The 12,794-nt window shown below is 32.2% G+C and overlaps 2 protein-coding genes across 2 annotated transcripts in view; one reads left to right on the forward strand and one right to left on the reverse strand.

The window, feature by feature from the left end:
* LOC106474438 (dCTP pyrophosphatase 1-like) overlaps nt 1-3,208 on the forward strand; it is a 7,336-nt gene extending 4,128 nt beyond the window's left edge. The window contains exon 5 of the mRNA XM_013935130.2: nt 1,324-3,208. Coding sequence (XP_013790584.1) covers nt 1,324-1,526 — 203 coding nt within the window. The 3' untranslated portion in view covers nt 1,527-3,208. The remainder of the gene's footprint in view (nt 1-1,323) is intronic.
* Nucleotides 3,209-6,185: 2,977 nt separating this feature from the next.
* On the reverse strand, nt 6,186-11,888 carry LOC106474437 (sterile alpha and TIR motif-containing protein 1-like). Its single transcript, XM_013935129.2, has 4 exons — nt 11,790-11,888; nt 11,203-11,392; nt 9,154-9,275; nt 6,186-8,113 (listed from the first exon to the last, which is right to left on the reverse strand). Exons 2-4 carry the CDS (start codon nt 11,236-11,238, stop codon nt 7,849-7,851), a joined length of 423 nt encoding a protein of 140 aa, XP_013790583.2. The 5' UTR covers nt 11,239-11,392; nt 11,790-11,888; the 3' UTR covers nt 6,186-7,848.
* Nucleotides 11,889-12,794: the final 906 nt, after the last annotated feature.

The raw sequence follows: 12,794 nt of genomic DNA on the forward strand, positions 1-12,794 counted from the left end.
AATATATGATGTAAACATGGCCTGGTGGTTACAAGACCAGTGTTAATATATGATGTAAACATGGCCTGGTGGTTACAAGACCAGTGTTAATATATGATGTAAACATGGCTTGGTGGTTAGGGATGATCGTGGGTTCAAATCTTTGTCATCAAAAATGCTTGCTCTTTCAGGTATGGGGGCATTGTAATGTGATGGTCAATCCCACCAATTGTTAGTAAAAGAGTAGCCCAAGTGTTTACGGTGGATGATGTTGACTAGTTGCCTTCCGTCTGGTCTATCAGTGCTAAATTATGGACGGCTAGTGCAGATGGCCCTTGTGTAACTTTGTGCGAAATTCAAACCAAACTAAAGATTCTAGACTTGTTTTTTAGTTTCTGTATTAGTATTTACTATAATGTTTAATATTTATATACACTGTTTTTGCTGTGTTGGTATAGTATATGAATTTGAGACTAACAGAAACTCGTATACTATCGGGATTGTGGAAGAAAATACCAACAATAACAAGGGTACCCAACTCATGAATGAATTCTAATGTTTTTTATGACATTAATACTCCTAATTAGCCTGATGTACGTTACTTAAGTTGGTTTCTAGTTCTGTTCCGTGCAGATAACTTGCTTTAATTACAAGCTATTAATAATTATGATAAGTTCATACAGTGTTAGTATCTAATAACATTAATTATTATAATATTAAACTTAATGTAACTGGACCATCTTAAGTCGCTGTAATATAAGCTTTGTGATTGAATGTTTGTTGAGTAACGTTTTCAGATTTCTAAGTTAGACAGCCAAATATAAGTTATGGAAATTAACTGAAATTGTATGGAAAATTTATGACAGGTTTTTATTAATTGTTCATGTTGCGTTAATGTGGTGTGCTTGGTTTGCACTTTCAACTCTTGAGTTTCTTACAAGAGTGGCCACTTGACTTGGAAGGTGCTGCTAACCGGTTCCATTCTGATTTAAATTCGGGACGACTGTGCCTGAACCGTGGGGATCACTGGCATAGTCGTTTGGCTTGTTGGTGTATATGAGGTATTGTTGGGTTGGCAAGCATCTTGAAATTAGGTAATGCAGGGTTTTAAATATGCAGGTTAATCAAGGTTGCCACTTCTATACAGAGTTTTAGACATTTTGTAAATAACTGTTTTTATTTATATGCCCTTCAGAAGGACAGTTATAAAAATAAAATAACTACAGTCTTTAAACATTTCAATTTCTTTTTAAACATACAAGTATAAAATCACTAAATAAATGTCTTCAGAATTTTTTATTGTTGTCAAGAAACTCAAAAAGTATTTTTTTCTTCATTTGAAAGGGTGGTCCGAGAAAGAGAGGGAGCACTTGGCACACGAGCTTAGTGACGTTCTGATATACCTGGTACGACTGGCCGACAAATGTCAAGTTGACTTACCGGCAGCTACCAAAGAAAAGATTGCTCTGAACAAGCAGAAATACCCAGTAAGTAAAGTATGGGGGTCGAATAAAAAGTACACAGAATATACAGAAGATGAAATGTGAAAACGTTCGGGAACAGTAAAAAATTTTGACATTCATTTATAATTTGTATATAATAATTAAGACTACGGAAAGACTTTCTGTTCAGCATTTTTTTTATTGGTGCTTGTTCTCCGAGAAAAATTGAATTGTGAAGTTAATGGAATGAGTTTGGAAGGTTTTAATAAAGACACGAAATTTCGAAGTTACTGAGCACAAAAAAAGCTCTTACATTACATTATCTGTTATGAACATCAAATTTGTTGTTTTCTCACACTTTGCGACAAGCAACTCGTGCGTAGCACATAAAAAAACATGAATAAACTTTGTACTTCAAAATTTTTTTCTTTATATATGAACATGCTTTTAAAATGTATGAAAAAAAAAGTATATAGAATTGGCACATGTGGAAAACTGTATACTTAATTGTACGCAGCTAAGCCTATTTGGTGCATATATATTAAGCCTAACAAAATAATTTCTAGTATTCATGTTGGTAAAACGTTTTTTTTTTAAGTATTATTATTTTTTTTTTCTAAGTTTGGATACTTTAAAGTTTTATATGTGAAACAAACGTAAGTTTGGAGAGTATGTGTACCTAATCATCACAGTTTTCTGTAGTGCCATCTGGTGGTTAATTGTTTACAAGGGACTTTTGTCTATAATGTGACTTTCATCTTAAGACACGATGTTTTGTTTTCACTTATGTTTGTATCGTTTTTGTGTATATTTAAGGAATGTGTGGTGTCCTCTAGTGGCAATAAAGTGAACTTCCCTGTTAGTGTAATTTGTATGGTGTTTCAGAATTTATCTACTCCTGCTGTCCAACAATGATTACTATCAATTTTATCAAACTAATGATTACGAGTTATGTGTCTGTTCAAAGTCTTCTGGCAACACTAGACAGACACATGGTGTCCATGTTCCAAACACTGAAATTTATTACAACGTTGTACAAAATTAAGAAAATGATATATAAACCTCTTACTAACTTTTTGAAAACGACCAGATTATTGTGAATGTTTAAAGAACAGTCATTTCTCACCTGTAGATGGCACTGTTAATGACACGTACATTAATTATATTTTTACCTTGATATTTAAATTTTCTAAAGGTCGTCTAAGAATGTACTAGCTCCTGCTTATAACATCAAATGTTTAATGATTTTTTATTAACAAGGAACTGGCTTAATTATGTGGACTTTTTCTTGCTTGGTGCTGTAATATCGGGAGAAGCCATTTTATGAAGTTGTAACTTTGAAGAAACGAGATTCTGTATGCAGTTCTATCGATTAAAATATAAAAGTTTTATAGAAAAACAAGAATTAAGATACATTAAGTAGTTAATGTTTAGTCATTTTTTATGCTGTGTTGCATTAATAAATTGTAAATAAAATTATCGGACTATTCAAGTTTAGAATTTAGATAGAATCAATAAAGCATTTATTTGAACTTATATTTTAAGCATGAGTTGGTCCTGTTGTACAACTCTGGATTATGGAGCCGAGTTTGAATCCTTGTGATACCACAAAATATTCCCTTCACTTTAAGCTGTGTTATAAGACTGACAGTCAATCCCTTAGTATGGGTGGTAGGCTGCCTTCCTTCTGGTGGCTATATTTTTATAATTATCAAAGTTATTGTACAGCTAAAATAGTGTGTTATTCACCTATTATCGTGCATTTTGTCCTGAAATATTTAACAACTTCAAAAGTGATAAAAAATAAAATCTTAAGATATACCATTTAAGAGAGGTACATGAAATAAGTTTTTAGGTAATCATGTATTTATCAAAAAACTGTTGTTATTTTTTACTAATTTCTGGAATACAATTCTCTTAAATAAATATGAAAATATAAATTATTTTTTTCTTAACATACTAACTTAGCCAGAAAGTTTGAATAGCCTTACCAGGTGTGCTAGTAATTTTCAAGGCAACATATCTGTTAATAATTGGATAGATCTAAATGTAATTTTTTTAATGCACAAGTTACACGATTACACCATGACCAATTTAAGGAGCTTTTAAGGAGCTGCAGGAAAGCAAACTTATAAATTTCAGTCACACAAAATGTATTGGTACATGATTTATTTACATATTTATCTTAGGACAGTGGATACTAAAAAAGTAAACAATAACTACAAGTAAAAAAAAAATCACAAAAAATAAAGCAGAATTTCCGAGGAAGAAAGTCCAACTTTTCACAGTATAAACCACTTAATACTCACATTTTTTACAGTACTTAACAAATATAATTAGTGATGTAGTTTAGCAACATTAGTCTCTACAGAGAGTTTTAAAGTACACTATTTATCCAAACAATACTGATATAGTTTTAACTGTACTTAAAATTAGTGAAATATATTCTGTTTTAGGGTTACAAAACAAAAACCTTTTAACTGTTCATTAGGCTTGTAAAGCATTAATTATGTGTAACAAAGATTGTAAAAAATATAGGTCCAAACGTAGATGGTCTTTATTACAAACTTCTGTATACGACTGTTTTAATGCTTGTTAAATATACAGTTATTTGAACCAAAATGAGTAACATAAGTTATAAAAAAACTCGTATTATTGAAATAGCATGCAATATAGTATCCTGAATCAAAAAAATCGTGTTGGTTTGAAGTGTAGAGTCAATTTGACATCACTTTTTAATCAAACTCATCTCACGAAACTAACAAACATATTTACAAATACGTGGTTAATTTTTCCTTTGATTTTTAAACCCTTTCTCTATTACCAGTCTAGCAATAACTTAACATTCTTGATGAAAGTGCCAAACCATTTTTATATTCAATTCAAATAGAAGTATCTCATCCAGGGGTTTTCTTTCATTTTTTTTGGGGGGGGGGGTATTTTTATTTGGTTTCTGATGTAGACACTTTATATCTATAAATATTGTATTCAGAGATATATTTACAAGTATGTCTAAAATGGTACATTTTTCACAGTTACCTAACTCTCAAAGTTATCATCTAGAAATCAAGGATAATACTAACCAATAGAAAGTGCAGCACTAAAAACAACTTTTACAAAATGTATTTGGAAGAAAGGTGTCACAGTTTGAAATGTTTCTAACCAGTTACGTTTGAATGTATTCAACCATTATAACTGGTTTGATTTAGAATCTACGACACTTAAAGAGTTGTTGATATCGTGTTACGGAGCTGGCACAAATCACAGGATTAATTAAACCCACACTGTCATTTGGTATAGTTACTTGTACATTCAACAGTGAACAAATTATTAAATTAGCCCTCTATTTCAGAACAAAATATTTGAAATAATTCAGATGAACCCATATGTTAAGATTTGTAATCAAACAGGGAGTAAATCCTCTTGCACGCTTTGTGTGCTGTAAAACGTTTAAAACTTTCATAGCCACTACGGTATGGTCAAGCAAGCGAATTTCAAATGATTCATGACATAAAGTAGGCATAGAATAAGAAATGATGACTCCGAGTAGTGGTTAGGAAAATTGTTAACTCGTTAGAGCCTCAAATCGAACTGTAACCAGTTATCCGAGTAACTGCAATGCCCCCTATCTGGAAGAAATGTCACTATGAGATACCTAACCTGTAGATTTGAAAAATATATCCATCTATGTACTGGAAGATAAATAGTTAGTAAATTAAAAAACAATATATATTCTAAAACGTATAACACTGGCCCTATAAATATATTACCTATACAATATCTCCGTAAAATGATTGTTACCTAATATTAGTACCTATCAACAAGCAGAAGTGAGCTGGACCTGGGTCCTTTTGATGGTTATTTTGGGCCATTAAATAAAAAAAACCCAGTGGGATTTCCTCCCATAATCCACGAGTCTCCAACCTACAGTTGCTAACATGCATCTGGGCAGAAATCTATAAAGGGGGGGGGGGGTTGCTACTTTTGGAGGAAAAAATAGATAGGGGGCAAAGCCATAGTGAGGGGTGCAGGGGCATGCCCCATGAAAAAATATTGCAGTTTTTACTGAAACTTCTACATTTTGATGTCATCTGAGGTTGTTTTTACACCTTCGAAATGTGTTTTATATAAATATACATGGGTGCAATTTAGGAAGTACCATTTCACCCAACCCCCCTCTGTTTTGTATTGAGCTCCTTACTAAGGCTATGATATCAATGAACACTACCCAACTCATTTATTCTAGCTAAACAAAAAAGCCTGTAATACCTAATAAATTTCATATATAAGCTCTAACCAGAATATCAAACATTCCAGAGTTAGGCTACACGTTACATTATCAATCTGGTTCTAACTAAAATATCAATCATTCTAGAGTTAGTCTACAACTTACATCATCAATCTGGATTTATCCTTTATTCCTAGATAAAAGCTTTAGTTATGTCCAGCTGGTAAATAATTAAGGTTGTAATTCCTCTTTCCATATTTTCATCCAAAAAGTGTGTTCAAAGATTGAAGTTTAACACAATAAATAATCATTACAAATAGGCCTACCTAAATATAATCACATTAATTAAATATTAATATACAAAATTATCCAAAGACAATAAAATTAGTGCACTTTTATGGCGTTTTGATGTGTCGGAACTAATTTAAAACATTACATTACGGAATGCTTGATTATTTCTTTAGTATTATATAGCAACAGTGTATTTTAACCAGGATAACCTGAATGGGGTGAGGTGTAGGTCATAGAGAGTTTAATTTTTTTTTAGTGGGGTAAAACCTGGTATTTCGAGTTATTTTCTCTACTTAATAAACTCTCATAATGACTACAAATATACAGTTCTGTTTACCCCCCACCTCATTTCGCTACCGAGTTGGGGTTTGGATCCTCTATGCTAATGGGTCTCTCCAAATCCCAGGATTGTATTAAAGCTAATATCCAAATTGCACGAAAACTTTTAACCCGATTTTTAGCGTTATAAGCCTCCAGACTAAACGCTGTGCTTAATGTTTTATCCTGCTTTCGTTTTATTTTTTAACTATTTAAGTTACACAATGAATGCAATAAAATGCATATCGTTTAATTACTTTTGATTTAAGGCAAAATATCGTGTAAGTAAATAAAACATTTAGAATCCCAAACGTAATCCTGCAATTTACGCCAATTAAAATACCAGGATTCAGAAAAAGTTCGAGACTGCAACCCCCCACTAACGAGAATACGTCTCTCACAGACAAGTGACTGAATTATGTGAGTAACACATATTGTGAGTTGTAACACTTCCCAACCTTTTAGTCACTGACTTGAAAAAATGTGGGTAACGTGTGCTGTATAATCTTTCTTGCGACTGGTAGCAGGTAAGATCTGAACATTTAATAACCTTGCACTAAATTAATAAATTTATTCACAATGTATATCAAGAAACACCACTCAATTTGCGAAACTTAAGTAAAGCCTAGGGGATTTTTTTCGTCAGTGGGGGTACTTTGAGAGGTATCTGGTAACCATAAGTAAAAGTTACAAGGGCTAACATTTCTAAGCCAATTATTAAACGTAGGCCTATTTACCATATGTCACAATTATAAACTATATTATGCTTAACAAAAAATTTTGGCTTGCAACTAGGCCTAACGTACACTTATAACTAAACTTACCAAGCAAAAGTTAATAATATTACGCTACATATTTAGTCTAAATTTAGAAAAGTCTAAAAGTAAAACTATTTCACTGTTGTAAATTGTTTTTCCGTTATACTTTTCTCATTTTAAAAAAATGACCTTTTAGTTTTAATGACCACGCTAGACCTACAATGAAACTAAACTATGATCTTCACGATATATAAGTTCGAACATACCCATCGCCATAATATAAATATATAAAATAATTAAAGAACTAAAAAAACATTATTTTATTATAAATCTTTAATTATTCGTGTAAATATTTTCAAAGTACGTACGCTTAGTTCTTTTACATAGGAAAAATAGGATCGTCGTTTAGGGCTCTGATGCAGGAACTTGGGAAGCATAAGTTAACAGTTTAATATTTAACATATATTTCGTGTTTAAGAAAATGTAAGTTACATAATTTTTATTTTATGAATTTAGATACAACTATTTCTTTTATCTTTTATACGATATAAATCTGAAACGAATCTTAAAATAGCTAAGCTTCTTAAGACACAGGTCAATACCAGTGACACTAGGGGGAGCTCTAGAAAATTATTATTTCTTTCCTGGCCCGCCAAAGTGGAGGCTATAGATTGTTGAATGACCCCTTTTTCCAAGCCTAATTTACACCTTTTGCACATCCGTGTTTATCACAGTGCAAATGTAGCTAATAATAATAGTTTTGTTAGAAGGCTTTTTTTTCTACAAGTTGAAAAAATTAGTTTCACATAGTCTAAATCTTGACAAAAAAGGGTCAAACATGAGATCCACCCGAAGACCAGCTATTACCATTACAATGAGTGACTTCTCTGTCCGAGCACGTGCTACCTTTTGCACTGTCATTACTGCCACTACGCTGATAGAGGGCGTTTCGGTTAAGTGTCGTACTAGGCGTTCCTGGAGTGCCAGGGCCCATGCCTACATAGCGACCTAGTGGGCCATCACTTCTGACATTCATTTCACCCCTCATGAACCTCTCTAATTTGTCAACACACGCGTCTTGATAGTCGTGAATCCACCTACAATGAGTTAACGTTATCAGAAAAAAGGAAAGACATAACCAAATTTCAGCAAACACTAACGTAAATTATTACGTTGTTTATTATTTGATAGATTGTTTAAGCAAAGTATTCATGACGACATTTATTTGAATGGACAGCAACTGCCCGTTATAGAAATGCAAGTTAGAGGACTACGTTTTTTCAGACGAAAGGCGTAAGTCTTTTGAAACGTCGTTCTTTACACTTGTGTTTTTACAGCAGGCAGTTGCCGTCCATTCAACATATTACGTTGTTGCTTGCTTTACGTTTTTTTATAATATTTAAGTACAGTAGTACAACATGGGCAGCTTAATAAGCACAGGTAATAAAAAAAATCTCATTGAACTGGAAATTTCAAAACTCAGTTGAAGAAAAAATCTTTTAGTGGCGCTGCTATAAAAAGTATCATTATATTTTCTACATATATATCTTTAAATACAAAAGCGTTCAAAATATCTATGCGAGCTAAAGACAAATTTAAAGGTAATTAAAATTGATAAATTTATAGCTTTAAAGTTATTCATATTATCCTGTATTTTGATTTTTAAATTTAAACTGTTTTATAAAGCAAGCAAAGAAAAATATAAAACAAAGTGAATCAAAAAGTGTACAAGTTTTTCTCAATGCTAATTGTAATTCATAACTATAATGGCTAATTATTTCCCACAATCCTAGATAGCGTTTACTTGCTTTCTCGCCCTCTATCGGATACTTATGACAACCAAAACACAGTGTTCAATTTTAAAACGTAAGAGATGCCCTATACAATAACAGAGTTAAATAATCAATTGTTTGATTGATTATTTCTAGGATTTATACAGGAATGACGTTTCGTAAATATATCTTAGTTTAATTTTAAATAATTCTAACTTAGTCTATTAAGATGTACAGGTTTATGCAATGAGTAAAGTTTTTTTCAAAATATACAGAGTGATAAGAACGTAAAAAAAAACAACTAACTAAACTACTTGAAATAAAAATAACTTGTAACATTTAAGTCGAGAGATGGCGACACTAACCTAACTCCATTGAAGTAACATACTGCTCTCATGTCCTCCGGTAGAGTTTCTGGCTCAGGCCATTGAAAATTGTCTAATATAGGAATGATATTACACTGACTGTGAAGCGCTTCAACGACTTCCTGTTACAGGAAAAAGCAGGAAATCAGTCTTTAAGATATAATAATTATACCTCAATAACAATATAAAGTAACTTATAGCTGGCGAACGTATAACAAGCTATATATAAATAGCTTTCTTTTTTTGCTATCGTTTGCCAGTTGCCTGTAAGGGCGGGAAGACGATGGGGTGACTTGAATAAATTAATTGAATTATTATATGTTTATTTACTTGGTTGTATTATAAGCAGGATGTACATATAGGCTTCATGTTAAAAAAAAAACAAAACACGTTTACCGTTCAAGCATCATTACAAAAAAGTCCCCACAATTTATCAATGTCGTCAAATTAGATTGAAAAATTGTACCCCTGGCACTATACGTTTCTGGAATAATGTTAGGCCTAGTGTTTTATGTATGTGTCGCTGCTTCTAACTATGCGTGTCTTTTTAAATGAGAATATAAAGGACCTTAAAGACATCGAAATATCAATTATTGTCCAGACAAACCAGTAATATCTCATAAAAACAACAATATAAAAGGATATAATTATTTATTTAAAACGATAATGTTAAAACAGTTTAAACTTACTGATGATGTGAAAGCGTTTGTTTTTTAGGTAATTACGTCGAAAGAACGAGAACTAAAAATGAATCAACAAATGAACGCAAACGAAAGTGTTTTTTTTTTTTAATTAATACTATAATTGTTAATAACTTATATTATGAAGCACTCTTAGGACTAATCAGTTCTTAATATATTAATATTCAGTTAGAAAACTTCAATAGTCTTTAATGGTTTAGCAAAAATAATTGAGACTGAATACCTTAACCCGGTAAAAACTGGATTAAAATATTTCACATACGATTAATAACTCACGATTCACCTGTAAACGTTAACTTTAATACTTTCCCTATCTTACACGCTATTGGCTGCTAAGTGGTGACGTTTCAATTCGTGGTTCTTATCTGACAGGATTATAAAGTTTAATAACCTCAAACCTGAAATGAGCAAGTCTTTCTAAATTCTTCACATTATATTAAATCACTGTTAAGAAATTCATGGCTAATAAAATTATTTCAAACTTAATTTTATCATTCTTACGATATTTTTTTATCTTAAAAAATATATAAAAATATCATAATTAATTGGGAAATAAAAATATAGTTATTAACGCACAGTCCTCCATAATAAAATGCTGTAAGTAGGTGTAGATTAAAAACACACATAGGAGAAACACTTGAATGTCAGAACATGTATGGGTAAAACGTGAAACAGAAATGTTATGGTAAAAACGCCTTTTGCTGGCGAAGAGTGATTATAATAAATTATATTTTTGTCACAAGATGATAGTGTTAGGCTTATTGTATTTTTAAACATTGCATTCTTCATTAAGTATTTTAGGTTTTTTTTCCAAGAAGAAAAATGTATAGGTCCACCATATTTTAATTTGTTTGTTGTAATGCACGCAGCTACACAATGGGCTATCTGTGCTCTGCCCACCACGGGTATAGAAACCCGATTTTTGGCGTCGTAGGACTGCAGACTTACCGCTGAGATCGCCACCACATCTTATCTAAATATAATTGAACACATAACTTGCTTAAATTAATACTTTAAAATTTAGTAAAATACTCAAATAAAACATTTAAAATTGATCTGGTGCACTGAGAGAATTGGTCGTTTAACTACAAAATTCTCAATAATGATTATGTATTATACAATTGGAAATCTTTTCGATTAAAACCATTTAACTGGCGAAATGGATCGAACTTCGAGTTTTGGTGCCTTATAAGCTCTTAATCTTACCGCTGAGCTGCCCAGGAGCCCAGCGAAGTAGCATGACACTTGAAACAAACCGAAATTAGGTAGTTTGAATAACGACAGGAAAGTGAAATATAATACAACAGCAATAAATTAATTGTTCTTGGAGTAATTAAAACGCTCTTACCCTATGAACCCAATCTTTACAATCGGCGTCTCCCATACAGCGATCTAAAGCGTTTGGAGTTAGGACCAGAAGGAAATGTTTGGCTTGTCTTATGCTGTTGAGAAGGTTGTTGTCAAATTTTCCCGCCTCCAATCTCTCTACGTCGATAAACACGGAAAAACCTCGCAACTGGAGGTGTACCTTCAGCAAGCTGTGCCAAGAACAAGAACGACCACAATTCAATCAATGTCAAGCGAGTTAAAAGATATATTGTTTAAGTATTAAACAGTTGATTGAAAATAACAACGTAAAAGTAAAAACCAAACAAATGTTTTTGTTAAAACCAACAATAATTCTGGGAAAGTGAGTGATAAATTAAAAAGTCAGTAACCAAGAAATCTTCTGGTAAATAATACGATCGCTGGGTTCTGACATCTCTCAAAACGAGACTGATAATTGTAACTAAAGACCACTGTTTGTGCTTTATTGTCAAGTAAATAACAACGTTTTTTACGTTTATTATTTTCCTCTTTAAATATATAGATACATTTGTTTTCTGCAGGTAGTATTTGGGTTCGAATCCTGGTAGCTTCCTACGAATCGCTTACCTGGCTAATTGGGAGCCGTTTGACCTTCGGTAGCTAATGAAGACGTCCAAACTTTTACTGCTAGTGATGTCCTCTTCGCTGCCGGTTCGAGACTGTGCCAAACCTTCCCAGAACAAACAGAGGTAAGATTGGTTAGTTGAATTAGGGCAATACGCAAACTAAAAGCTATGAACGTTTTATTTACAGATTCTTAATATTCTGTTTTATATTTCTGTTTAGGCATCAGTATCTTTGGGGCGGGACTGGTGAATGAACACAAAAACGGTGACTGATTAACACTGTAGATCACGTTGTTAAGGGGACTGGTCATCCTTGATTGTCTTTCACGTGATAACATTACAAGCATTTTATTGTTGAAATATTCATAAAAATGTGCCGATTACAAGAAACATTGTAAATACACCAAACAGATTGTTGTGTTAGAACTAACTTAAACACAAACAGATCTATTGTAACTGTTACACTCCATTGTTGTGTTAGAACTAACTTAAGCACAAACAGATCTATTGTAACTGTTACACTCCATTGTTGTGTTAGAACTAACTTAAACACAAACAGATCTATTGTAATTGTTACACTCCATTGTTGTGTTAGAACTAACTTAAACACAAACAAATCTATTGTAACTGTTACACTCCATTGTTGTGTTAGAACTAACTTAAACACAATACAGACCTATTGTAACTGTTACACTCCATTGTTGTGTTAGAACTAACTTAAACACAAACAGATCTATTGTAACTGTTACACTCCATTGTTGTGTTAGAACTAACTTAAACACAAACAGATCTATTGTGACTGTTACACTCCATTGTTGTGTTAGAACTAACTTAAACACAATACAGACCTATTGTACCGTTACACTATACTGTCTCATAAAAACACAATTAACAGACCAAATCCTAATTTTACACTACTGATATTGTTGCATAAAGATATAATAAACAGACCAAATCTCCTAATTTTACACTACTGATATTGTTGCATAAAGATATAATAAACAGA

This window comes from Limulus polyphemus, unplaced genomic scaffold, assembly GCF_000517525.1.
Source record: "Limulus polyphemus unplaced genomic scaffold, Limulus_polyphemus-2.1.2 Scaffold7224, whole genome shotgun sequence".
NCBI lineage: Eukaryota > Metazoa > Arthropoda > Merostomata > Xiphosura > Limulidae > Limulus > Limulus polyphemus.

Coding starts and splice junctions, on each gene's coding strand:
- LOC106474437 (XM_013935129.2), bottom strand. CDS start 11,238: ATGGGAGACGCCGATTGTAAAGATTGGGTTCATAGG. Junction 9,276..11,202: donor GTAAAGATTGGGTTCATAGG/GTAAGAGCGTTT, acceptor TTCCTGTAACAG/GAAGTCGTTGAAGCGCTTCA. Junction 8,114..9,153: donor TGTTACTTCAATGGAGTTAG/GTTAGTGTCGCC, acceptor AACTCATTGTAG/GTGGATTCACGACTATCAAG.